The sequence below is a fragment of the Genypterus blacodes genome, unplaced genomic scaffold (assembly GCF_046128005.1).
Source record: "Genypterus blacodes isolate CSIRO-AG114 ecotype Tasmania unplaced genomic scaffold, CSIRO-AGI_Gbla_v1 ptg000128l_1, whole genome shotgun sequence".
Taxonomy (NCBI): domain Eukaryota; kingdom Metazoa; phylum Chordata; class Actinopteri; order Ophidiiformes; family Ophidiidae; genus Genypterus; species Genypterus blacodes.
Window position 1 is genome coordinate 36755 of NW_027466930.1, and position 27990 is coordinate 64744.

Below are 27990 nucleotides of genomic sequence, written 5' to 3' on the forward strand. Positions count from 1 at the left end.
TCTGAACTGTTAAACATACAGATGTCATTTCATTTACTGTTCTGTCAAATATAAATTCTTTATTGATCCATCAGTGGACGTTACATGCTAAATAAAATGATCCAAGTGAAATCCTTTGCAATGATGATGCATCATCATTTCCCCTCTTTAACATGAGTACACACAGCAAAAAAAGAAATACAGTGGATCATATGATCAGCCATTTTAGAGGCATTGGAAATGAACCAGTATCAGTATTTGGCACGGCAAAGAAAACACTTCAATAACGGAGAGAAATATTCCTTTAAACAGTTGTCAGATGGCGTTCCTCAGTTTGTCTTTGTTTAGTCTGTGCCAAAATATCTCTGTCCGAAATGTGTTGGAGCCACTGGATGCACCTCTGTGGTCAAAATGGTGATGTCGGGGAACTCCTGGATGATTGATTTGGCTCCTAGGAGGAAAGAAAATGTCTGTTAAGATTGGATGAATTGATTTAGATGTCCTGTAAACCTCATGGAGCTCAGCTGCTATAAATAGTTGGAGTTACCAACCACAGATTTACTCATTTCCTCTGCTTTGGGTTTAGAGGTCCCATATAATTAACTTTAAGGTGCAGCCTGTCCAGTGTCATTCTTTGACAGACATCACAAAAAGCAACTAAAAGCAATTAACAAAGTAATCCTACATGTGGACAGTAGACCATATGTGTTCGTTAACACTTAACCAATTACTCTGCGGCGAAGGCGGACAAGTCCTGAACAAGCTGCAGTGGTGTGCAGATGTTACACATCTGTAGGAGCGGGGGCTTTTGAAAACATTGCAGATGGTGACAGCTCACAAAACTGAATTAATAATAATAATTTCACATCTAAACTAACGCACCGAACATTCAGAATGTTTTTAACTAATTGTGAAAAATGACAATCAATCAAATACAGAGACCTCTAGTGGCAGTGACAGCGTGACTATGCTGAGGCTAAATCCTGCTGCAGTTTCTTCTGAGGACTCTGCTTTTGTGTTTAAGAGACATGACCTGACCCTGACAACACAGGGTTAAAACCATCCTGACACTGCAGCTAAGCAAACAGCTGATACAGCAACAGCACCGTGATTTTCTCCCAATGTATCTGCACTAACTCACGCAGCTCCTACTTTGAGCCGTAGCGGCAACAATGCTTCATATGTAAAGTATGTCCTGGCGGGGCAGTAGAGGGGAAATCATGAACCACCTGACAACACTAACGGCGGCGTTTCCTCTAAATCGCCTCAGATTTACTCGAGGAAGATTTTCCCTAAAAGAAATAGCGTCTTTCTCCACTCATTTAAGAGCACCGACAGCCTGCGCTCGGCTGAACTGCTGAGTGAAACGGGCCGCCGGGAACAATCTAAGGGCTAAACAAGTAAAGTGGTGATGAGTCGGTGCTGCGGCGAGAGGTCTGTAGTGGTTTACGGTACCGTGAGGTGTGGAGAAGAGGCTCAGGAGGATGATATGTTTGGGCTGGACTCCGTGTTCTATCAGCACTTTCACTGCTTCAATCACAGTGTTCCCTGTACCTGCAGACACAAGAAGGAAGAGCACAAAGCTGAAGTGTTACAAATTAGACATCACTATCAACATACTTTACACTTCTTCAACATGTCATTTTTTAAAACTGAGCGCAGGGGAAAAAGTACCACAGTGCAACACCGGGGCACCAAATGCTATTAAGAGACAATTTGTGTTGACCCTGGTTCTCTTCTTCAGCAGCTTTGGTGGCCGTCTCCCCAGCAGCGTATAATTTCCCCCGCCAGAGCTGTAATTAGCAGAAGAGTGTAAATGGGCCTGCCTGATGCGGAAATGCGGCGCTGGTGGTGAAGGTCAACCACCAGCCATTCACAAAATTAGTATATCTGCTCAACTACTTTTACATTAGCACAAAAATGATATCTAACGGTACTTGTGCGCGACTGGAAAGAGGGAAATTGGACTTGGAGCAGCGGCGTTGTGCGCCCGAGCCGCTTGAGTACTTACTGAGGATGGGGTACATGAGCAGCACTTTCCTCCTGTACACATCTGGGGGGAACTTGGCGTAGTAGACCTTTGCTTTCTGTGTCTCCTCGTCGCTCTGGATGAGGATCTTGCCGATGCGGATGGAGCGGCAGCAGTCCCTCAGGCCCTGCTCCATGGCCTCACCTGTGAGGAGACACGGTGGCCGATAAAAACTTTACAGGCTTCCATCCATTATGCCCGCTTGTAGCCGGACAGGGAATAACTGCACTGATACAACTGGGTTATAGCTCTTCGGCCACAAAATAATATTGTTGCCGTTCTTAATGTTTTGTGGTATGTTGTTAAAGTACAGAACATCTTTTATTTTACATCCCAGGCGGGCCAGGGCGGGGTTGTGTGACTGTGGGGTTGTGTGGGGTTTCTTGTTGGGCTGTCCTCTCTTTGTTTCCTTTCTGTTTCTCTCCTCTCTCTATCACAACCTATGATGCCATTTGTACTAGCCTACATTACATATTTACCCTATGACATCATTGCAATTCCAATCTATTTGTACTCTACCTCAGGGTATACGTTTAAAGTTTAACAACAACAATAGTAGTGATAATACAACCTTCCTTCTTTCTCTCTCTCTCTCTCCTCTTTCTATATAAAAAAATGATCTCCAAAATATCCTACACCTGTATGCGCAATGTCATGTACAATGTTTGCTTCAATAAAAACAAATTGCGAAAAAAAAGCAAAAAGTACAGCACATTGTAGTTCACTCATGCTTTCTAATAGATTTGTTTCGTCTCTGTTCGTTGCATTTTAACGGACAGGACGCTGATTCAGACTGACTCATAACGACGTCACAATCCAAACTGCCTACAGGCGACACAATCATCCTCACATCTGCATCCTCTCCTGTTTTTAACCCGCCCGTTCCCATTCCAGGGTAGTTGTTTTTAGATCTGGCCAAACTGGAAGAGCCGTCATATTTCTGAAAATGTCAGCGCATGTGGGGACGGCTCCAAGGCTAGTCAGGACATGTGTCTGGATGGCTCAGACTTAACAAGTGTTGGTAACGGGCACAAACAGTGATTTGGCTCACGGCGGGGATTTCCGTCCAAAATTTGTCTGGGATGGGAAAAGTGAAAGTCTGGGGTGTCTGAGGCTGGCACCGTGGGGAGACACGCTGAGGTACGGGCGGCACAGAAATGGAGCTTGTTCGAAGAAGATTTGTAGTGTAGAACATCTCTGTATTCAAAAAAAGGGCATGCAGACCTTGAGAGAAGTGAACGGCCATGTAGACTATTAAATGAGAAGAAAGCTTCCCTGGTGGAAATCAATGAGACACCACTAATATGCTTGCTTGCTTGCTCAGACTCTGGGAGGAGAGTTAAGAGTTACTGCGTGTGGTTGTATCCGGCGTTTCCTTCTACTGTCCTGTCTGCCTTCCTGCAAACTTCCATTTATCAGTCGCTCTGTATTTTGCAGCACAATACAAACCTTGCATTAACAATAAGACTGCAACATTATCTAACGTCTCCATATATCCCAGAGGGAGAGGGGTAGACGGGGGGAGACGTGGGAAAACTTCAGCTGACTCTGCTGCCTTCAGAGAGCGCACACACACACAAACTGTAGAAGTACAGAATGTTTCTGTCTTAACTGCCTGGTGCGACAGGGTTCTACTGTATTCGTTAGTATTCAAATGATCAGTCAATTTCACAGAGAGAAAAGAAACTGTCGGCTGGTAGGAAAGGGGACGATCCAGCGCTCACAATGGCCTTTTCCTGGTGAATCAGGGCCTGAGCAGAATGTATAGTCTGCACAAAATTACATATGCAAAGGGAGTCATAACACATAGGCGTACAAAAGGAGGGACTCTAATTTGCCCCGGTGAGCTACGGCAGGTTTCACTTACCGCTCCTCATAATGCTGACTCCACAGTTGCCTCTTTCGAACTTGACACCTTCATACTTGTACCCTGAGGGGAAGGACATTTAGCAGAGAACAGTCAGAATGTAGCTGAACATTCTGACTCAGTTATATATGTGGGAGGTAGGAAGCGAGGGAGGAAGCGCCGGCAATTATTTTGTGGATGTACGTTAAACGTTAGGCATTATTCACCCTGGTGCTCAGAGCTTTACGCCAAACTCTGCATTTTATTTAAAACCCCAAACTTGGGGGAAGTGATCCTCACCAGTTGGCGTGGTCACAGTGCACTCTGAGTAGGGGAGCTGATTCAAACCCTCCTCCACCACCAGTCTGATCTGTGGGATGAAATGACAGCAGCATGTAGCTCCAGAACCCACACACACACACGTTCACAGTATGCAGTGATGGATGTGATGATCTTACCAGTCGATCAGCACAAAACACAAAATCTCCTCTGCTGGTTGTCCTGAAAATAGGAAGAGAAATTCAGAGCAGAATTGTCTGCACGCTGTCCTCGTTTCTAAAGCTTTTCAAAGGAAGAAGAGGATTTATTGTGTTTAGAATTAGTTACAAATGCAACTGGGTGACTGTTTTGTTGTGCTTCAAGTGGTCTCATACTTCTGCCTCAGTGTTTTTCAGAGGTTATATAAAAACACCAAATGACCTTCGACCCCTTTCGGTGGACTCATAAAGAAACTGTTTCCAAAGATTTGTGCAATGTGAAAACAAAGAGGCCCCATTTTGTTTTGCGTTTCAGTATAAAGTTAAAGGAGCTCAAGGTTTGCTATACAAACTTAACAACAACAGGTTTCAGCTTTCATCAACGCCCAAAACAGACCTGAGTCCTCTGGTTGATCACTTGCAGCTGGTTCCCCTTTTAGCGCCACTTTAGCGAACTGGGTTTGGTTCAAACAACTATACAGTGTTCATGGACTTATAACAATGTAATCCAACTATATTAGATGTTTACAGCATGAGGAGATGTCAGTATGAACTCATTTCATTACTTTCATTGTGTATATTATGATCGTAAACGTATCTAGGTTGTACAAAGGCCGCGCAGAAATATGATACGAGTGACGTGGAGATATCAGCGTCTCGTATGATGGCTTCCATGTCCAAAAGAAAGACTTGGGACTCACTTGTCTCTGATTATGGTCTGTAATTCTCGGATCTGGTCGTTGAGCGGCAGCAGTTTGAGTTGCGGGCCCAGGTCCTCTTGGCTGTCGAGTTGTTGTTGTTGTGTGCTGCTTGTGGAATCTGCTGCTTCACAGTTCGACAGCACGGCAGCCGCACTGTCGCTGCCGCTGCTACCGCTACTGCTGCTGTTGTTTGCAAAGCGGACCTGCTTCATCGGGTGCTCCTGTCCGCTAGACACGCTGTTCAGTTGTTGATTATGGCATGGCATCCTGAGTCCAATGCGGTGGCAACACAGACGACCGAGTTCTCGCGTTTTTACTGCTGCTCGAAAGCCCAAAGTCCGAGTAGTTGCCGGTAACTTGGTCTTGGTTTGACCTACTTAGTTGCGGCTACACCCTGGCTGACAAAGGGAAGCAGCCACACAACGGGGTTTCCCTTTACTTCGACACTTGTTTTCAGGTCAAAGTACGATTCCCAAATCCACACAACAGCCGTATAAGGAAAATACTGTAGGACCGCGTTCACAAACCAACAGCGGCACAGTAACGCCGTGTTAAAAACATAGAAAGAATGGCTGATATTTCCCAAAACGTGCCAGTCCGGTAGAGTAGCTACCTTGCTAGCTGTGACACTGACAGCGCGGCAGAAGGCCGGAAGTGACGCAGCCGGCGTCTTGCCGATTCGTCTTCCTGCTTCGTCAACATGGCGCCGATGTTAGTCCCGCTGAAATGTGGGTTTTACTTCCAAAGACGGAAAATAGCGCTTCTGCTTCGACACACGAGTTCATGTCACGTCTGGAGTCAAAGTCGACACGAAAGGAGGACGGAACATAAACGCCAAAGTTCATATCTGGTGAGTGGCGACGCGTTTGGTGGGGAAAGGACGCGGTGTGTTTTTGGTCGACCACGCAAGGACAGAGACGGGGGAGTGTTTGCCAACTAGTTTCCAAAGTTCATTCAGAGCACCAGAGAAACATTATGACGGGTGACAATTTGTCTCGTATATTCTCCTAAGTGTCCTCATAGTTGCGTCACTCAGGTGCTTAGCTAAGCTGTTATCTGGTTTAATAACAAGTTACTGTCGAGTTAGATAAAACTCGCTCACACACACACACGCACATAATGGCAGACATTTCGAACATGTTTAATTGTCACCTCTAACATGAATTGGCTTCAATTTGTTATGTGTTCACACTCTTTCTATGTCGCTGGCCCCGGTCACATGTCAGTAGATAAGTGTGCGTGTTAGTTTGTGTGTGTGTGTGTTTGTTTGTTTTGTGTGTGTGTCCCACCCGGTGGAGCCTCTCAGTTAGTCAGTTATCACTCTTATCACCTCCTCACATGTCTCTCTTTGTTTGGTTAGTTCAGTCCTTCTCCTAGTTGCCTGTGTACGCAGTTACACCGCAGTTAACCGGTGATGTCGTTACCTAACGCATTACATTACATTACATTACGATCATTTGGCGGACGCTTTTATCCAAAGCGACTTACATTACATTATATTACCACCCTTCGCAGAGGGGGGAGCACTTGAGGGTTCGGTGCCTTGCTCAGAGGTACCTCGGCAGGGACTCGAACCGGCAACCCTCCGGTTCTTAAGTGGAAGCTCTACCCACTCGACTACTGCCATCCCTAACGCTTCAGTGATTAAACTGAGTGATGACAGAGGTCGAATACTTTGTTGTTGTCTTGTCATGAAACGCTTTAATACCAGATCACCACCAGTATGCAAACTGCACTGAGGCAGATCGCCAAAACCTCAAAAGTACTGTTAAAACAGCAGGAAAAATAATTGGACTTCCCCTGCCCTCTCTGGAGGACATTTTTAAGCCTCGTTGTCTCCGCAGGGCCAACACCATCCTGAAAGATGCATCCCACCCTTGTAACTCCCTGTTCTGTCTGTTACCCTCTGGAAGGCGATACAGATCACTGAACAGGCGTGCACCACCAGACTGAAAAACAGCTTCTTTGTAAGGGCCATAAGTGAACTCAACAAAACCAAACATTAGACAAGTTAGCACCCCAAAAGTCAATTGCAATATTGGGACATATTGGGACATATTGGGCATCTTGGACATATTGGGCATCTTGAGCTATGGTCATCTTCAGCTATGATGTCATGTGATGTCATATGGGACATGTGATGGGGTGTCTGTGATGCCATGTGATGTTGTGATGTCATGATGTCATGTGGGATGTCGTGATATCATGTGATGCCATATGTCATATGGGATGTCATGTGATGTCATGTCATGAATGGAACTGTGTGTTGTTTATTTATTGTTATTTATTATTTATTTATAGTTGTTTATTTATAGTTTATTGCTGTTTATTTATTACTGTTCAAAGATTCAGGCACAGCACAAAAGCATTTTGTTGTATTATCATGTACAATGACAATAAACGCTTTTCTAATCTATTCTAACAGGAAATAGGCGGTCAAAATATTCAGTAAATTATGGGAGAGTTACTACTTCATCTGTAAGCATCTGATATCATATCAACATGACGATGAGCATACAGGAAAAGCAAAACAGAAACAGAAACAGGATGAAGAAAAGAAACAAGAACAATAATGAGATATGTGCCTATGGTAAAGGAGACAAAGCACGCTCATAATGTGTTTCTAAACAGAATACAGTTCAGTAGTTTCCTGTCAGCAGGCTGTAGGTTTTTGTAATTTAAGTGTGGGTTCTGAAAGGTTAAGTTGTTTTGTAGTAATAATGACATTTCATGACATTCAAAGGTCTCTGTCTTATTAAAAAGCTCATTTGAAAGTCATGTTACCATATTTGATAAGTGACAATCCCCTTCGGTAGGCAAGACACTTTCTGCTCATCTCTGTGTTTCCAAGACCACAGATCACAACATCAATTATACATGTGTATGAATATGTATCCATGTAATTTACTGTTGCTAGTAAGGTAGCGGAGGCAGTGGCTCAGTTCCCGCTTGGGAACCGGAGGGTGGCCGGTTCAAGCCCCTGCCGAGGTGCCCCATGAGCAAGGCACCGAACCCTCAATTGCTCCCCCCTCTGCGAAGGGTGGTAATGTAATGTAAGTCGCTTTGGATAAAAGCGTCTGCCAAATGATCGTAATGTAATGTAATGTAATGTAAGGTTTCATTCCAAACTTAAGAGTGAAGTATGTTTTGGTTGTGAATTCTCAAGCTGTGTTGTGAAAATTGAGTCATAGTAAAAAATGCTTTGAGTGGCATAATTCCTCAATTATATCAGAGGGAGATATTAAAAACTGAGATCAGATGATACAGGTAAACTATTGTATTCTTCAATTTATTTTCATGTACCTCCTCATTAGTTTCTTTGTATTCCCACTTGATTAAGATTCCAAAACTAATAGAATCACCTGAGGATCATTATTTTGCAGTCACTAGTTTCACATTTCTACTCTGCAGGTGTTGTAGATTGCGAAATACCCAAAATATGTGGGGTAACATTTTTCACATGAATAATTATAATTAATGATTGGATGTAATTTCCTTTGCACCTGATGGTTCATTAAAACACCCAGAAACATAAGATATTGCTCAGCAGGCACGGCATAAAAATCATTTCATATGTTTCAGCTGAGTACCAGTCCACACCTGCGGACAGCTTCATGGAGTGTGAACGGGAACGAGAACTGTCGGCGGATTTTGGAAGCAGCCAAAGTAAGTAACATTGTTAGACGCATCGCATGCTTGTTTAAGAAGAGTCCTGAAATCCAGGCTTTGTTAGGAAAAAACAAATCTCACTGTATCTCATGATTTGTGTGAGCTAAATAAATTTCCAGTTATTATCTCAAGTTGTTCCAGCCACATGTTAATGTGTCGTCGTCATCAGGTGTGTGTTGTTCATTTGTTTCCACAGCATTTGCAGGTGACAGACAAACGAACGTGCTGGCACGGAAATGCTGGAGGAAAGCTGAATGCAGATCCAAAGAATGTGGTGAGTAGAACCAAACCAAATGTGTATCTGCGTGTAAATCCTCACATAGACAAAAGAAGATTTTAACTAGCAAGTGTTTACAGCTCTATTTATTAATAAGCTGCCATAACAGCATAACTGACCTACATCTAAACTGTCTCCTCTGTAGTTTTCCTATTTTTAGCATTACATTTTGTAAAGGATGAGTGATTGACTCATTAGTAATTATATTTTATGCCATAACATGCATATAACAAACTGTAATCAAGATAGTTGAACTGACCTTCATCATCCATGAACTGGTGACTTTACATATGATACAGCAACTGTCACATGTGCATCCAACTGTTAATGTTAATCCTCTCCAGAGTCCAGAGTCTCATACTGCTTGATTGTATTTAATTAAAGGCAGGTGCTGGCCACAACTTTGCTTTTAATTTGCTTGGTGGCGCTGCCATACAGCAGCATTGTAACATGGTGCCACCATATTGAGTGGATTAGAGGAATTACTGTATATTCTTTGGCCTCTGCAAAGTCCCTCTGGCAGGTGTGTGGTGGAGCATGGGTAAACAGCCATGTTGGCACCGCTGGGCTCTCAACCTCAGCTGGGATGACAGCCCAGATCCCCCGGGATTTGTAGTGTCAAGTTAGTTCCATGGGTCCACCTGGAGACTCTGCTGTCATTGCTTCTCCCAGATCTCCCAAGGGATACCCTTTGACATTTGATGTTCCGCGTGTGTGCCCAGAGAGCCCGACTTATGCAGTTGTGATTGCCACACTAAATGCAAAAGCCAACATTGCTTGCCAATATTGACATACTGATCCTGGTTAGGAAATGATGGTAAATACTGTTATGCTTTCTTTTACAGGTCACACTTGTGTGTCAAACAAAGTAAGCTGTGTGAGCTAAAACAGGCTTTGCTTTTGTTTCCCCCTAACAGTTGAAGGAAGTGAATTCAGCCCAGATTCTGTCTGCCATGCTCACTTATGTGTGGCCCAAGGACAGACCAGACCTGCGAGCCCGTGTTGCTCTCTCTCTGGCCCTCCTCGCAGGAGCCAAGGTACGCTTAGAGACTGTTTTTCTGTTGTTTTTACATTTTTACAGAGAAAATTAAGCATTCATGGCCTCTGTGTCTCAGTCAGAATTATAAATGTAGATGAAAGGTTGAACTATCAGCTTTTTATAGCTCTGTCCGTCAGTGAAAATTCTCCCTTCATAGGTATGCAGTTGTTCTGACAGTTCTGACTGTTACTTTGTTGATGTCATGTGGGCCAGCGTCACTCCCATAACGTTTAACTGTGTGCTGTGCAGTCTTTGCTCATTATCCATTTCTACAATTTCAAGTTAATCAAATTCATTTAATTAGCATTATTGACAGTCAGATTCTCCTTCATGATGATCTCATTCTCTGTGGTAAAACGTTTGGACAGGTTTTTTTCCCCAACCAGACAGGTGGTAAATTAACACCAGTCACCAGCCAAATGCTGTTACATTTTAAATCTGTGAACTGTATTGGCAACGATGGTTGGTGTTAGTGTTTCCCATTCACACACACACACACACACACACACACACACACACACACACACACACACACACACACACACACACACACACACACACACACACACATTTCACCACTCTTACAAAGATTTCTGTCTTAATAAAATAAATCTCTTGTTGCTTTATGGCAGCTAGTGAAAGAGAAGCCCTGGTTTCCTAGCTGTTGTCTCTTTTTCCAGTTTAGCATAAACATACACACGCTGGATCCCAAACCCTCAGGAACAGCACTGAGCTGTGCTGTGACTTCTATGTGTTATGCATAATGTGTTATGCATCTGGGGACCCAGAGAGACTTGTGCACTTATATTGTTTAAGAAACCATTCACAGTTCATTCTTGGTGTATATTAATATAGAACCATCAGGACATTTTATTCACTCTTATTCATTTGTTAGGTGAGTCAGTCACCTCAAACAGAGAAAAGCACCAATGTGCAGTATTTCTTGGCTCTGCTGCAGCAAGTGGGCGAAACTTGCACTAGTTGAGGAGCTTTCATGAATGAATTGGCCACAATGTTTGGATTCCTCATTCCTCATCCATGTTAATACATCCATGTTGAATCCCAATCCATGGACTGAAAGTGCACAAACTCAAAGTGCACATCTCAAGACTGAATACATCAGACACAAGCCAACAAGGCTGTTAGGAATGTGTTATTCCGTTAATATTGCTTGTGTATTATTGAACTACTCATCACTAATTTCTCTGTATTCTGCTCGCAGCAGTCAGCTGCAGCTTCACTCCCGTCCCCACTCCCAGCTTTTGTTTTTGTTTTTTTTGTCTGACACATTAATGCTTGTTTGGAAATGCACTGTGGTTGGCAACAACTCAAATACCATTTCCACATCTCTAACTGCTTTTTGTGTAAACACTGCATCAGTACGCACACAGCACAGCACAGCACAGAGCTGCAGATGTGTTTGGGAGTTATGATGATTTGTCATTTGGATTCAATTAGAGTCAAGTACTTTTTGATCCCACTGCTGTTCTATAAAGATGTGCTGGTCCATTTCAGCCTTTGCTCAGAAGTGCAGTAGTATCCATAGTGAGGCAGTGAGCTCACTGCAGTTCTGGCACTCCTCCACTGTATATTTTACAAACTTGCATGGGGATTAAAAAGGTTACTGACAGTTGTTGTAAAGCCAGCAATATAAAGTATCTGTGAGGGCTCTCAGTCATCTAGGTCCTGGCATCCAAGGAAAGGGAATCTAAGGCAGCGGGACTTGCTGATAAATTGTATAAATGAAAGTGAAAACACTTCAATTGAAGTATAATGTGTATCATGTATTTCTCTCACTTTCGTAATGTTGAAATCCAACATGAGTGGTGAAGTATCGGGTCTCCTCCCCAATTAATCGTTTTAATGATTAATTGATTGATTGATTAGGGATTGGCAGCTGGGTGGCTGTTTGGTTGAGCACTACTGCCTCACCGCATGAAGGAGGGTTTGAATTCTGCTCAGAGCTCGGACAGACTAATTAGTCTTTCTCTCATTTAGTGCTGGACAGGTAACACATAGTGTGTTCATTAGAGCTTCTTTGCTGGAAATGTCTGTGTACAGTAATTTAGCTTTGTACAAACCGTTGGAAGTGTAACAGAGTCGCGAGTTTACAAAAGGAAAACTGAAACAATGAGCTAAAAGCAGCTAAATGTCATTAAGTACTGCAGAACTGGATAATAATTCTGATTTACATTCTAAAGAGGTGCTTGATTTAATGTTAATATCAGAAATGCAATCTATAATGGCATATATACATAGTTCATGCAGCCCAATCAGTGATGTCATGCAAATCTATTTTGGAAATCTCAGAAGAGTATATTCATTTGAAATACACTTTAAATAAGTGATTGCAAACATTAGTCAGTGTGTGATGTATTCCCTCTTCCTTTGTTGATGGTCTCTAATTTACACCCTGGAAAACAATCACAGGTTCACAGCTCCTAAATAAGCACGCCCTGCTGTTGCTCAGCATGGCTCCCTCTAGTGTGTGCTAAGGAGGAGAGAACTGGCGCACAAGGCAATCTTCTTCTCCTTCAATTTTCACTGCTTGGCTGGTGGTAGCCTACTTTCAGTTGCAACCGCTCCAGCTGTGAGGAGACAATTTATACATCTACAGAATATCTTTGTGGGTCTAATGCGCCACACCTCAGCATACCAGGTAGTTTCATTTCAGATAATTGATCATTTTGAATGTCTTGTTTTCCTGATGCCTGCTTCTCTTCCACTATAAATACGCCTGAAGGCCCTCCTTCACTACACCACTCAATATCTCCGTTATGAGATCGCATATCACCAGGTACAGGTTGACATGGTGTGGGTTTTAATCTCCAGTATTGGCTGTAAATGGATGACCAGAGTACATTAAACCTTATCATGTATTTGTGTTCAAATGGAGGACATGTTTTGGTCCAGCGGTGGTAGACTCGGGCTATTTCTGTGTCATGTTCTGTTGTCTTGGTAGCAAAGTGGCAGATATTGTTATGTCTGGAGGGTCTCGGAGCACTTCTGTTGTTTGAGTGTAACGTCCGCGTGTATAAAGTGACAACCCAGCAGATGTAGATTCTACATTATAAATGGGGCATTGTTGTGTTTCCTCTAAAATCAGGAGGATCAAAATGGATGAATCCTTCTCATGCATTATTTCATTGAAAATCTACTATGCAGAATTAAACCGGGGCAAAGGCACAAAGGAATCTTTAAAACAGACCTCCCCAGTCTTTCTGGGGTTGAGAGGTTGAAATGAAATGGGCTCCAAATGAAAATGCTTTCCTCTGTGCCGCTGTGTTCTCTGGCTGTCCTAATGTGCTGCGGACCGCCTAGCCTGAGTCACACAGCTGTCCCCGTGCTTTTAATTAGCTCTAATAACCATTTCAATTCCATTAGCAGGAACCATCAGCCACCTCGCAAGCACCAGCACCAGCACCACCAGTCAGGAAGACTACACACACACACATACGCACACACATGCATGCATGCTCATACACCAGCCCGCACATGCAATAGATCCTGTGTGCATTTATGCAGCAGAGGAAAGCTACCTTACTGCTCTGACATGATGCTTGTCCCATTTTCCTCTGCCTGGATGGAGCATCAAAATGGAACTGTGTCTCACTGAACTTGTGTCTGTCTAATGGGCAATTTGAAACAGTTTGCCTTCTTTTTTTTCTCCCTCACCCTCCTCGTCTCTAACTGTTTTCTCTCTCTCTCTCTCTCTCTCTCTCTCTCTCTCTCTCTCTCTCTCTCTCTCTCTCTCTCTCTCTCTGCCCTCCCAGATCACCAATGTGACGGTGCCCTTCATGTTTAAGTATGCGGTGGACGAGCTTAACCAGATGTCGGGACACATGCTGAACCTGAGTGACGCGCCAAGCACTGTGGCTACCATGGCAACGGCCGTGCTGATTGGCTGTGAGTCCCAGACTTGTGTTGCCCTGGCAGGTGCCGCACTCATCAGATGGGACTGTGGGACTGCCTATTATCTACAGGCTGACCTTTCCCAACACATTCATATCAATGCCGCTCTGCAACCTCCACATTTTCCTCCCGGTGTTCACATAATGTCCTCCTCTCCGCGTCACTTCTCTTCTGTTAATCCAGACAGCCCACTTGTGAGCGCTTAGGACATCTCAGTATGTTTCCTCTGTGCTCCCAAGGCAAACAGACTTAGATGTACTTCTAAAGCGTGGTGAAATGGATTTGATAGATCGTCTTGGTTGCAGATTTTCTTTGTACGTCTCACAAGTGCACATCTCTTTACTCCTTTGTCCACCTGGATGTCAGGAAGTGCAAGAGGGGTCAAGGGTGAGATGTTGTGTGAATGGTATATTCGGCAGACTTCTTTTGCTGAGATGCTGATGAAAGGAAAAGGGAGAAATACACAAATGTACTGTATATTATGAAACTGGCACCCACTGTATGTCAGTCTGAGCAAGATCAGCATGGATGCGCGGTACTCTTAGACCCATCGCCACTTATTTTAATGAGCCCACTTAGGTCTTGCACACTAATGCCGTCTGCGGGAATAATTGGAGCACATGAACATAACTGTGGACAGGATGAATTAGGATGACGAGTAAGAATGAAGAAGATGCTCTTGCAGAATCAAACCGCGTTCTTTGTTCCTCATTTGCGGCGCTTGTGGCCTGACGCGTCCAGGCCGGCGGTGACGGGTGTAATTTGGCTGAAAAGGTTGCTTCACTGTTCATCCTACCTTGTCAGATGTGGACACATTGTTCATTAGATGAGCATTTCTATTTAACGCCACATTACAGCGCCATGAAGACAGGCAGACAGAGCTATTATTACCCCGCCTCTGGTCTCCGCAGACGAGTCCTGTGTTCACACAAGTCGGTGGAATCGCCCAGAAGAAGGCCATGTGTCATTCTAACCGAGATTAATATTAATTTGTGGCAGTCGTCTCGGCCTTCTTCGCGTATAACAGTTCATATAAAAGCTCTGCGGGATGGAATGATGGTGTTGATTTTATTGTGTAGCCGAACCCCTAATTGAACTTCTTTGGCTGCATTTCATAAAGCTTTCTTCAATAAAGTAAAAATGCAGCAAATAAAGGCTGCGTGACATCCCGCTTCACCTTATAGATCAGCCGCAGAAGGTCCTGACCCTGGCAGTGGGGAAGAATGAAGCTCGCTCGGTGACAACTGTCTTTTCATTCGCTGACACTCTTATTAAAACCTCCTCCCCCCTCTTCTAGTATTCCACTCACACACAGAGTCCCCTCCCCACCACACACACACATACACACACATACACACACATACACACACAAACACGCGCATGCACGCACGCACGCACGCACGCACGCACGCACACACACACACACACACACACTCAGATCCCTCTGTCTGCAGTGTGCTGGCCTGCCATGGTACTGAGGCGTCAAACAGCATCCTGCTCTGTAATTATGGAGGCTCGGGCAGGCTGCTGCTGTAGCACTGCAGCGCTCATACACCAGAGAGGATGTGAGAGACCTGCCCCGACGCCTCTTATAAGCTTTCACTCCAGAGCGGCTGACGAGCCTCCGCCCTGTCTCGTCTCTCTACTCCCCTGATAGTCTATTACATTTTACAGGGCAGAAACGTACGGGTCAGATCCTTGTTTTGCTGCCTCACGTCCCAAGAGCAACATAACCGTCCTCAGGATTTAGGATGAGGATAGATGTAGTCTCAGCTATTCTCACTTAATGGCACTCGCCGCTACGGTTTGAACCTTTCTGCTTTTCGCAGCAGATGTGCTAAACTATCTCTCTGTCCTCTGCTCTGTCCCAGATGGCGCGTCACGTGCCTGCTCCGCTCTCTTCAATGAGCTGAGGAACACTGTGTTTGGCAAAGTGGCCCAGAGTTCCATCCGGCGCATCGCCAAGAACGTCTTCCTCCACTTGCACAACCTGGATCTGGGCTTCCACCTCAGCCGCCAGACGGGGGCGCTATCCAAGGCCATCGATCGCGGCACACGGGGCATCTCCTTCGTCCTCAGCGCCCTCATCTTCAATCTAGGCCCCACAGTCTTTGAGATGGGCCTCGTCAGTGCCATACTGGTGAGCAGAGGCACACGTACACTAGACTAAACTGCTGTAAACAAACTTACATTGCTGGCTCTTTGATTATTAAGGTGAATTAAGTATACAGATAGATATTTAAAGCAGACTACTCTTTACATTTTACTCCTCCGCCTCATGTTCCCTCCCGTGTCAGGCAGGTTAGGCGACCGGTCCAGACAAAGAGGCTCTTCCCCCCCCCTTCGACCCTGAACAGGATAAAGGGCTATAGGCAGTGGATGGACTATAATGTCAGCATGCCTGTAATGAGGGCAGACTCCATTACCCAAATAGCTACAGCATTAGCACGATTAGTTCTTGTATTTTCCCCTCCATTTGTAAAACTCAATTTCATAGCGTAATGGCCAAACCGAGGCGCCGTCTTTAAAGACCTTGTGGCAGCGTATTTGAGCGCAATAGTCTTTTGTTTTAGCGGAGCGTGTTTGAGTCGCAGCTTGTGTGAGATGCCATGCACTGACAGCACTTTTCTCTTCCCCGCAGTATTACAAGTGTGGTGGACAGTTTGCCGGCGTGGCCTTGGGGACCTTATCGGCATACACCCTCTTCACCGTCCTATTCACTCAGTGGAGGTAACAATGATGATGATGATGTCTTTTTTTGTTTTGTATTTGCCTCTAGTACATAATGGTGTATTTCATTTTTTTGCTTTGTATTACTGATCTAATTTAATCCATCTATTAATCTATTACAAAATACTTGTGACTGATCAGCTGCCGTAGACTGAGTACTGTTTGTGTCTCCGTTCCGCACACAGGACTCGCTTCCGGATAGAAATGAACAAAGCAGACAACGAAGCAGGCAACGCGGCTATCGACTCCCTCCTTAACTACGAGACGGTTAAGGTGAGTTCCAGCCCCTCCCCCTCCCTCCCACCTTTCAGCACCAACTCTCTCCTCTTTGTCTCCTCCTCGTGAAAATATGGCCTCCAATCGATGGTCTTCGTTCCTGAATAGCGTCGTTGCGCTTGTTATTCTGCCCTAGAGCTTGAGATGCTACAGGACAGATTCAAATTGGATTTCTTCATTTGATCACCTTACAAACAAACCTTACAATCACATTCAGGTACATTTGTGAGTGAGAGGAGCCGGATCTGCGGCTAAACTGATGACACATGAGCAAGAACTGACTTAATGTTAAAGCACTTTGTCTGCGTTTGACGTTACGTCCTCTGGATTTACACAATCATACTTCAGCCTTGAGAACCGGAGTGTCAATCAGAATCAGTCGGCTGTTGCCCCCTGAACTGTATTGACTTAATCACAGTTGGCCTTCCCTTTTCTCCTCTGTCCTTACGTCTGTCACTCTTACTTACTGTCACTCTCACTCGCTCCTGCTCTCTGCCCGCCTCCTCTCTTTCAGTGTGAAATGGTCTCTCTCTCTCTCTCTCTGTCTTTAAATGTCAGTCCGGTTGCCACAAACAATAACACATTTATCAACACACACTTAAGACTGTTTTCCTTGTCTACTCAAAGCCTTGAGATGTGCCTCAATTATAGTTTGGACCGAGAGTGTCTGCCACTTGTTTTGCTTCCTCCTCCGACGTGTCTGGGTGTCTAAAAAAGTTACTGATGGTTTTCAGTGAAACGTGGTGGGCAGGTTGGACTGGATCCAAGGCGGAATACATTTCTGTATAGTTCAGCCTGGTAGTGGAGCTTTAATAACCACTTCTTATATTTTGGCCTGTAATCTTTGAAATGGAAGTCATAGAATCCCCAAAAACGGACTGTTTACGATTGGCTGCCATAGTTGAAGTAGGTGCTCTGTTGTTACCAAACTTGGAGGACTCGTTCCCCCAAGACTTGAATTAACCTGATGGTGGCGCTATAACAACAGCAGCTACATTTCCTCAGGAGCCTTCCATCTGGACGTGGTAGAGTCACAGTCTCGTCAGCAACCTGTTAAATTTCATCACTGGCGAGACGAGGTTGTGCTCGCAGGATTGCCGGGCCTCTGCAGAGAAACTGTTTGTGCTCTCTGACTGCCTTCTAGTTTAAAACAGAAAACCTCTAAGGACTCAGATTGTGTGTGTGTGTGTGTGTGTGTGTGTGTGTGTGTGTGTGTGTGTGTGTGTGTGTGTGTGTGTGTGTGTGTGTGTGTGTGTGTGTGTGTGTGTGTGTGTGTGTGTGTGTGTGTGTGTGTGTGTGTGTGTGTGTGTGTGTGTGTGTGTGTGTGTGTGTGTGTGTGTTTCTCTCCCCCCACACCTGACTTTTGGTATATGATGTTAATCTAAACGTTGCTTTGTTCTTTTCCCAGCGCTATGGTTAACCTATAGCTTTTATAACTCCCCTGCTTCAAGCCTCTTCCTAGGCACCCTGGGTGCACACGGTACACATTCCCACATAATCACCACCCGGCTCTCTCCCTGTGCTTTTTTTGGCTGTTCCACATATATTCTCATATCCCTGTTATTTTCCTTCCCCGCGTTATTCTGCACCTTGTTTTTCTTAACATTTTGTTCTGTGTTATTTTATGTCATCTGTGTCAATGCAGCCTGATTTAGCATCACTCTGAGCTGTGAGTGTGCATATGTAATTAGATCTCCGCCCACTCAGGAATCCGTTCCACTTTCACAAAGGGCTGGATGAGAACCTGAACACGATCCTGAACACTGCTTTAGTCTGTCCTCCATGTGCTGCTACATCTTTCTCACTCTCTCTGATTCCCTGCGTTTCCTTAAATGCAAATATGCAAATCAGTGGAATGTCAGTAGCGGCAGAGCAACACTGCCCGTGGCTAGAGAGGCAAATTGCCCACTTAACCAAAGCAGAGATACAACAGTGCAAACTAAACAAACATTACTATTAGGTAATAGGCAGCAGAGTTTAAGAGGGTAGTTGTTTTGATTATGCTGTAGATTTCATCATGCCTTTTTAATAAATGATGGGTGAATATCTTAATCAGAGTAAAGTGCTGTTTGTGTGGTATCTCATGCATTCCTGCCTGGACACCCTGCAAACCGTCGTGATTTGTTCCATCTGTGAGAGACGTCAGTTTGCTGTTATCATCCGCCTGTTTCCTCTCGCTGATCAGGCTCTGGGGTTTAGATTCATTGTCCTCCAAATCCTTTTAGATCAGTGTGGAGGAGATGAAGTGAGTGAGACACGAAAATGCATTGAACCTGAGTTGAGTTCTCTCCTTCTTTCTCGCTCCCTACATTTACTGATTTTTTCTCTCTCCCTGTCTCTTTGCCCCGTGCCCCCTTCTCTCTATTCTTGGCTGCAGTACTTCAACAATGAGAAATACGAGGCAGACAGATATGATGGATACCTCAAGACTTACGAGTCGTCCTCTTTGAAAACCACCACCACCCTGGCCATGCTCAACTTCGGTCAGAGTGCCATCTTTAGTGTTGGCCTCACAGGTATCATGATCCTGGCCAGCAAAGGGATTGCTTCAGGTGAGTGTGTGTGTGTGTGGAGGAGAGTGGGTGTTATAGATTGCAGTGCAGTCATATAAAACCAAACTTGATTTCAGAAATGAAAGTGGTGCTAACTAATAAAGTCCCATGCACTTAATCAATACAGTTTAATCGATCATTGCCCCAGCAGATAGGATTCACAACAGGCATTATTTGTAGCAGAGCCATGATAGTATGAAAGCATCCAGTACCTCACAAGACCTGACCAGCATTTACCTCTTGATGCCCAAACATCTATGGCAACAGCACGCACAGTGGTGTAAAGCTTTAAAAATGCCTCAAAACCAAATGGCAGACAAGTAAAGACCCCACTGAACTGAATAATAGAAACTACAGGAGAACAAAGCACAGCAAGGATGACAAAGTGGCATGAAAGGGAAGTAAAATAGGCCTGATGCAGAGAATGGAGCCACAGGAGTGGAGACGGATGCAGAATGTAATCTGCTCTGACTGCACCCACAGCTTCAAAGTAGAAATGGTTTGCAAGTTATTTTTAAACCCGCTGTCTGTAGACACACATAAGTTGATGGTCGGTGTTGCACAGGTACGATGACGGTGGGGGACCTGGTGATGGTGAACGGCCTGCTCTTCCAGCTCTCCCTCCCTCTCAACTTCCTGGGCACCGTGTACAGAGAGACCCGGCAGGCCCTGATTGACATGAACACGCTTTTCACGCTGCTCGGAGTCGACACAAAGATCAAGGTAACCTGTCAGCCTGACATGCACTTTAGCACATTCTAACGGGGAAAACACAATCCCAAACCCCCCCAACCCCCCCACCCCACCTAAACACTTAACATCGACATAATAGAGGGGTGCCGAGTTCAACATGAGAGCTCTGAACCTTTTTACCTGCAGTGATGCTTTATGAAGAATGAGCTTTATTGTATCTATGGGGACATTTGAACAACGTCACAACAGGATGCGACACCTCATCATTTACATGCACCCCTGATTTCTGTCTGCGTGCTGATAAATGCAGAGTAAGACATATACAGTATGTGGCTGGAATTGATGGGATTTTGTTGCAGGCTGAATGTATATGACTCATGACTTAATAGGCGTATTTGGTGGTGGGGGGAGGAAGGGGGAGGGTGGAGGAGGGGGGGAGGCGGAGGCAGTACTCCAGCAGAGGAAATGCATTGAAAGAGCTCGCTGGGTCTATATTTAAGTCGATTGATCATTTACATGCTCGAGAAAATTGATGTAATGGATTGATGCTGATTGTGATCTGGTAATGGCGTTAACCTAACATTAACAATTATTGATTGCCCTAATTTGCAGTTAAATGGAATTCTGACTCGCCATCAGAATAGGATGTTAATGCACTTGTGAACAAAAGTGACTGAGAGCACTTATTGACCCTTTGTGATCCATGCAATCCTAACTCCTACTGATTTGTAACATTAAGAAACATCAGTAATCGCTCGTACTTTTGCAAAATCCTGATTTTATTTTGCACGTCGGCACAAGTACGTCTCGGGGTGTTTTTTTTTTTTCCCCCTGCATTTTTTTTAATATTTTATTTTGCCAAAATTTGACAGCCCATCTTGCGTCACTCAAGCACTCTTAAGTGCAAATGTGTGCCTGCTGCCTAACAATATGAATGCCATTCCTGTCTGCAGCCTGTAATTACAGCAGGAGAAGTGAATTCATCCGCTTTTTTTTTTTTTTTTTTTTTTCCTTCCCCCTCCACTCACCAGTAATATTCCTCTCTATTGTGATTCCCAGTGGAAAGGCACTGCCCAGCAGGCCATTACCGACTGAATACACTGGCCTATTATTTAGATGTAAAATAATTCAAAACAGCTCCTGCCACCTTAAACTCTGTCACACAATTAAAATTTTTATTTTGTCTGTTTTTCATGTCAGAGGCGTGAAATCATCTGTTTATACTAATGGATTGTGAATTATTTGTATTAATTGGCTGATGTGGATTGCGGGTGATTATTTTGCCATTAGATGCTAAAGGAGCCGAGCGCGGGGGCTTTTATTCTCGCTGTAAGGACACTGCTTTAATTACCAGTGACCTTGGTGGGAGCTCAGCGCTGTAGCGAGTATGTACCCAAAGTTTTCACGCCAATTGATCTTTCAGTCACCATGAAGGGCAGCGTGTGAAGATTCTGACTGCCTTTTAAAATAACCTCTTGAGTTTGTGAATGCATCTGCTTTATAAGAACTGTGTAGTCTCTCTGTTTCTCCACCATTATGCCGCTTTACAAGTTATTGAATTAATGTTGCATCACGCTGGGCTCAGTCCGCCCGTGGCTGTTCTGTTTGTCTCCTCTGCATCCGCCTCATCCGTCTCAACTCTGTCGGTTTGCTGTAGGAGAAGGATCTGGCCCCGGTACTAGCCGTCACACCGCAGGAGGCCACCATCCGCTTCGAGGACGTCTATTTTGAATACCTGGAAGGCCAGAAAGTCTTAAACGGCGTCTCCTTTGAAGTGCCTGCTGGCAAGAAGGTGGCTATAGTCGGCGGCAGCGGCTCAGGGTAAGAAGTGGATTCGTGCTGCTGAACCTTCAGTCAGTCGCGTGCAGCAGTCTTTGTCGCCTGGTATATCACGATGGGCAGACTGCAGGGGGGCGCAGATGATGCTGATCATGGCTTTCACATCTGTTACAGGAAGAGCACCATTGTGAGGCTGTTGTTCCGCTTCTACGAGCCTCAGCAGGGGAACATTTACATCGCGGGGCAGAACATCCGAGACGTCAGCCTTGACAGCCTGAGGAGGGCTTTGGGGGTCGTACCTCAGGTGTGACGCACAACAATACATTAACAATCACCAGCTCCTATTAAAAAATCATTTCATTAACATGTAGATTGTCGTTTTGGCTTACATTTACATTCCTATCTGTCGTTTAAAAGCACCCTGTAATTTGCTCAAATACATTAAATAAGTGTAAACAACAAGAGGGCAGCATAGAACAGTGTAAAGGAATAGGCACATTACAAATCAGCTGAATTCAGTGAAGCTTCCACTGCAGTGAGCTCACAGGCTGATCTGAACAGATGGTGGATAAACAGTATTTTTGTCATTTGTGTTGTTTCTTTCTCCCTCCTACCCTCATCTTTGTATCTGCAGTCCTCTCTTTCTGCTTCAGCTGCTTTAAAAATATTTTCTCCGCAGCCTCATATATTTCTTTTCTCCGCTCTTCTTTCTGTCTTTTTGTCAGGATGCAGTTCTGTTCCATAACACCATCTTCTACAACCTTCAGTATGGGAACATCAACGCTTCACAGGAGGACGTATACCAAGTAGCTCGTCTGGCAGGCATCCATGATGCCATCCTCAGGATGCCCCATGGCTATGACACCCAGGTTGGGGAGCGAGGCCTCAAGCTGTCAGGTTAGCATTATGAGTGATGTCGCTTTAAATACCGTCCCAGTTCCCCTTTTGGAGTGTGAAGCATCCTGGGAGCATGTGGCCCAGGGAGGGGATTCAATAGATTTAAGTGATCAGGTAGAGCCGAGTGATTATCAATACAACCATGAAGCTGTGCTACAAGGCTGGATTGGTTATGATTTTGCCAATTTAAATAACCTTAAGTAACCTGCAGAAGAGATCCGATCATAATCACAACCTAACTTTAATGATGTTTATTCATGGTGGGATTGAAAGTGTTTAGCTGTATCATTGTTGTTTCTTTGTTCATCTTTGTGCTGCATATTTCTTGTAATATGTCACCGCCGGGATCCTCATTTTGTCTGAATTGGTACGACCTTATCCCGACTCATTTAGCCCACATCAACACACTACTGCAGCACAGTGTCTCTTTATGTTCAGCCACTGAGTGAGAAACAAATGATCAAATAAAGGCACGAATAACTTCTTGTTAATTCTCCTGCAGCTGTACGCGACAGCTGCCAGTGAGTTTGTGAGGAAGAGGAGGAGGAGGAGGATAAGGAGGATCAGTCTGGGTTATGAGTTTCCTGACCTGTGTGGCAGTGTTTATATCTGCTGAGCAACACTTGGCTTCAGGGGGCTACACACAGCTGATGACATAATAATGGCCGAGTGAGACACGTATTGTTGTTTGAAAGTGTGTATCACCAGTCTGAAGCTGGGTATTGTCAGTGACGGGGCTAAAAGAACAACCTCTCTCTCCTCACTCGCTTTAAACCTTGTGCTCCCGGTCTGGCTTCCCTTTATTTATGTCGGTTGGTTTGTTTTCAGGTGGGGAGAAGCAGCGTGTCGCCATCGCCAGAGCGATACTGAAGAATCCTCCCGTCCTTCTGTATGATGAAGCGACGTCCTCCCTGGACTCAATCACAGAAGAGGTGACTGCACAGGAACACACACACACACACACACACACACACACACACACACACACACACACACACACACACACACATAAAATGACAGACGTGGACATGCGTCCGTAATGTAATCACAAGTGCAGATCCTTAGCTGCACACACTGACACCTCGCTGTGCCCGTGTACACATTTATCAGAACAAACACCTTCTCAGTCACCTGCTGTAGGTACACAATAATTCAACTCACTCCTGCATCACATACCCACTGTGACATACACCCCACGCAGGCACACACACACACGCACATGCGCGCACACACACACACACGCACACACACGCACACACATACCACCCCCATGTTCTCCCTTGCCACCTGCCACTGTTTTCTCCTACTTAATCTCCAGCTCAGCTTAAACCCCTCAGTCTCTGTAAATGTTAAACTTAATGAGAACGTTGGATGTGCCTCCTCTGAACTTTAGGAAGAGGAGGGCAGCAGTTTCACTAACTCTGAATTGAGTTTTTATTTCTGTTGCCTCTTATTGTGATAGCGTCTCTATATTATCATATGTAAACAGTGGAGAGGAGAGCATATGAATGTAGATGTTGCTGAGCAACCTTCTGTTGACTTAACGTCGCTTCCCACCCAAAGCTCCGAGTGCATTTCATATATATCCTGTCATTCATGTATTTATTTCTTATTATTGTTGCATACCCACATAATTGCAAATCTAGGATATGATGTGTTCCTTTGATGAGTTTAACAGTCTGATGATGTTATTTGCCTTTGTGTTCATCCAGAACATTCTGACTTCAATGAGGGAGATGGTGAAGGACAGGACATCAGTGTTCATTGCCCACAGGCTCTCCACAATTGTAGACGCAGATGAGATTATAGTGCTCAGTGAGGTGAGAACTCATCCGCTTCTCTCTCTACTTGATTTTATGCCTTTCTCTCACTAACATTTTCCAGCCACGATTGCCGTTTTAAAACAACAAATTACATGCCGGCTCAGGTCTTTTCTTAGAATAAACATACATTGTGTTAATTACCGGTCCAATTAAGATGTTTTTGCACTGATTGGAAAGATGACCGCCTGCACTGTGCTTGACCTCCTGTGCACTTTCTCTGCCATGAACACAAACTTGGCAAGTGGCCTCTGTTTGGCTACACACTTATTTTCAGTTACCTTTATTTATTATTATTATATTTATTTTCAGTTTCTTTCTACATGATGAAACACACTTTGTTTAGCTGTTCTCATTAACTGGAGTAACAACAAGACGCCGGCGGTAGAAGTGAATGCATTATTTTCTCCATAAGGGCTCATTAAAGCAGTCAGACTTGACTGACTGTTCTGGTCAGATGGCGTGATGGAGGGACAGTCTTGTTTGTCTCAGTGACTAATACTGCATGGGACGGCTTCCCAGACGCTGATGAGGCCTCATCGTGGGCTACAGAATGTTGTTCAATGGAGAATCTCATTCAAATGGTTTTGTCCGCATTAGCTGAAGTCAGAGTAAACGTGTTGAAATGGATCTGAAAGTGGTGGCTACATCACAAATATTAGGGCAGGGAATCAGCAGATTTTAATGGGGGATTTTTTTTTGGCCCTGACTGAAATGCGTCGGCATTGTACTTGCCTGCACTTGGAAGCACTAAATTAACACGAAGCAGTCAGAATAACAGCTCATTGATCTAAACAATAGGAAGATTATAAATGATGCAGTTTCGACTCGAGTCCCTTTTTAAATGGAAATCAAATGGAAATCATCAACACATTTTAGATCTGTTTAGTAGAAGAGAATTACCTGTGTGTGTGTGTGTGTGTGTGTGTGTGTGTGTGTGTGTGTGTGTGTGTGTGTGTGTATATCTACGTGCGGTTGGTGGATCACCGTCTGCCTCGTGACGTAGCGGCCCAGTTTAGTCAGAAACGAGCTAATTCATGTTCTCGGGTCATGATCGGGGAAATATGCCAGGAATGATGTAACTAACCGACATAAATGGAAATACGATAGGTTTCAGTTGTGTTTTATCTGTTATTCATACAGAGTCATGCATTAAACAGTCAGGAGCATTATCTGCAGAAAAGGGTGAATGTAGAGGCTCAATTGCTCTCTGCCGCCGGTTATTTAGGTTATTTATTTTCCTGATACACACTCACACCAGCACTCAAGCATTTGCACACATTGTAGACGGCAGAAAGACACAGTGAGGTCTCTTCATATTTGGTGAGTGAGAGTGAACGTCGGCACACTGCGGCAAAGATCAAGTGACATTCTCCATCAGTGCTCGTGTCAGATACACGGTGAGGAGAGGCTCCTTTGAACCTCGGCGAGGGGAGCGCCAGTCGTTCTGCTCTGAAACACCCGTACTTCCAGCGTCAGATGGCAGGGATCAGAAGGTTGTGGCGAGGAGGCATGTTTGCGTGTGATGTCGCCGTGGCGTTTGCCGGCGTCACCAGCAGAGGACTGCCTGGTGTGTACTCATTAAAATAACGAGCGGAAGCAGTCACATGCTCATCTAGGGTGTGCTGAAGATGATGCCACCTCTGCATGCGCTCATGGGAGGTGGGGGAAGGGGGCGCTTCATTTGTGTTTGGCTGTGTGGGAGGGGTGTGCGTTTGTTGTGTGCATGTATGCAGACGTGTGTGTGTGTGTGTGCGTGCAAGTGCGTGTTTGCAGGAGGAATACAACAGTTGTTGGGGAGGCGGCAGTGATTCTAGGGGGGAGCTGACTCTTCACGGAGCGTGTGGTCATGAAGAGATACTAACTATAGGCCTCAGTGTTCATTCATCTCTACTTCATGTGTGTTTTTGTACATTTACTGCTCATCTCAGACAAATCCTCATATTAAAATTCTCGTTTTTATCCCTTGCTTCTCCTTTCCTACCAGGGTAAAGTGGTAGAGCGGGGAGACCACCAGGCCCTCCTCAGCAACCCGGGCAGTTTGTACGCTGACCTGTGGAACACGCAGAACAGCAAAATCCTGAACAGCAGAAAGAGTCCCGAGCAGAGGACTGAGCGCCTCTCGCCCAAGGAGGAGGAGAGGAAGAAGCTGCGGGACGAGATCCTCAACAGTGTGAAGGGCTGTGGGAACTGCTCCTGTTAAAGAGAAGCACACACCTCCGAGTCCCTCTCCTCTGGCCCGGGGGGGGTTTATGGCAGCGGGGGGGGGGAAACCTCCTTAGTACCTACTGAAATTCCAGCCAAGCCCCCCCGCCCATGCCACTCTGCCTCCTCCTCCTGTGGCCGTTGCTCGCCAAAGTGAAGGAGGAGCAGCAGAACAGGGAGCAAGTGTGTTTACCGCTGGCTGGGGTCCAGAGATAGTGCTTCTATGCCAGTTGCCTCAGCTGAAGCGAAGCACAAGAGACCTCATATATCGCATACGTGTGTGTAAGACATCTGTTAGTCAACATGGTTGCACCCCTCCCCCTCCTTTTTTGCCATCAGGTTTATTGACATATTCCATTGCAATGGAAACAGATGAGAGTCGACGTAATGAATGATGAATGCAGTGATGTCGACATGAAATCAATGTTGATTTATTTTTAAAATGTATTTTCAATATCTCTCGATCCTTTATTCCGACTCCGGCCCCCGTTCATGTTACAATCCGCTCAGGATAACGTCTCCGATCACTTCCATTGATTAACCTGTCTATTTTTTTCACTGCATGTCAGTCACAACGCACAGAATCTCCACTGATAGACATGTTTGTGTGAAAATTCTAAATCTGGCAAGGAACTCGAGATGAATCACAACAACATGCGTGGATGGAAATTATGAACATATTGAAATAGACGAGAACGCTGAGGAATAACACTTATAAACCCTCAAAGTGTTCCCTTTTAATGAGAGCCACATTAAATCACAGTGTAGGGAGGTTTAACATGCAGTATGATCATGGAGCTGCACAGTGTGTGTGTGTGTCTAATAGGACATTATGACGTTTGGAATTTTATCACCGTATTGATTTTGAGAGGAACCTTTAAATGTATATGTTGATATTTAAGGATTGACAGCATTTGTATCTATATCCTCATTTTTGAAGGACTTGTCTGTCATGTGCACATTTTGTTAGGAATCTTGCTTGGGGGTTTCAATGAATGCCATCAACAACATGTGTCTGGTATGTTGTACGGAACTCTGTAAAGCCTTTTTCCATATGTTTGGGAGTCGAGTGTGTGTGCACCGCCCCCACAGAATGATAAATGTTGGGTT

At 44.8% G+C, this 27990-nt stretch overlaps 2 protein-coding genes across 2 annotated transcripts; one reads left to right on the forward strand and one right to left on the reverse strand.

The window, feature by feature from the left end:
- Window positions 1-39: 39 nt before the first annotated feature.
- uprt (uracil phosphoribosyltransferase (FUR1) homolog (S. cerevisiae)) lies at window positions 40-5654 on the reverse strand. The gene is made up of 7 exons (XM_076162816.1): window positions 5032-5654; window positions 4313-4355; window positions 4155-4224; window positions 3876-3938; window positions 1991-2152; window positions 1435-1533; window positions 40-430 (listed from the first exon to the last, which is right to left on the reverse strand). Exons 1-7 carry the CDS (start codon window positions 5295-5297, stop codon window positions 324-326), a joined length of 810 nt encoding a protein of 269 aa, XP_076018931.1. The 5' UTR covers window positions 5298-5654; the 3' UTR covers window positions 40-323.
- Window positions 5655-5731: 77 nt separating this feature from the next.
- Window positions 5732-27990, forward strand: abcb7 (ATP-binding cassette, sub-family B (MDR/TAP), member 7). The gene is made up of 16 exons (XM_076162814.1): window positions 5732-5881; window positions 8614-8697; window positions 8897-8974; window positions 9895-10014; window positions 13790-13922; window positions 15800-16068; window positions 16570-16658; window positions 16844-16931; window positions 19312-19486; window positions 20052-20209; window positions 21837-22000; window positions 22133-22262; window positions 22684-22855; window positions 23684-23787; window positions 24568-24675; window positions 26663-27990. Exons 1-16 carry the CDS (start codon window positions 5732-5734, stop codon window positions 26876-26878), a joined length of 2238 nt encoding a protein of 745 aa, XP_076018929.1. The 3' UTR covers window positions 26879-27990.

Coding starts and splice junctions, on each gene's coding strand:
- uprt (XM_076162816.1), bottom strand. CDS start 5,297: ATGCCATGCCATAATCAACAACTGAACAGCGTGTCTAGCGGACAGGAG. Junction 4,356..5,031: donor CAGACCATAATCAGAGACAA/GTGAGTCCCAAG, acceptor TCCTATTTTCAG/GACAACCAGCAGAGGAGATT. Junction 2,153..3,875: donor AGTCAGCATTATGAGGAGCG/GTAAGTGAAACC, acceptor GTCTCCTCACAG/GTGAGGCCATGGAGCAGGGC.
- abcb7 (XM_076162814.1), top strand. CDS start 5,732: ATGGCGCCGATGTTAGTCCCGCTGAAATGTGGGTTTTACTTCCAAAGA. Junction 8,698..8,896: donor GGATTTTGGAAGCAGCCAAA/GTAAGTAACATT, acceptor TTGTTTCCACAG/CATTTGCAGGTGACAGACAA. Junction 8,975..9,894: donor ATGCAGATCCAAAGAATGTG/GTGAGTAGAACC, acceptor TCCCCCTAACAG/TTGAAGGAAGTGAATTCAGC.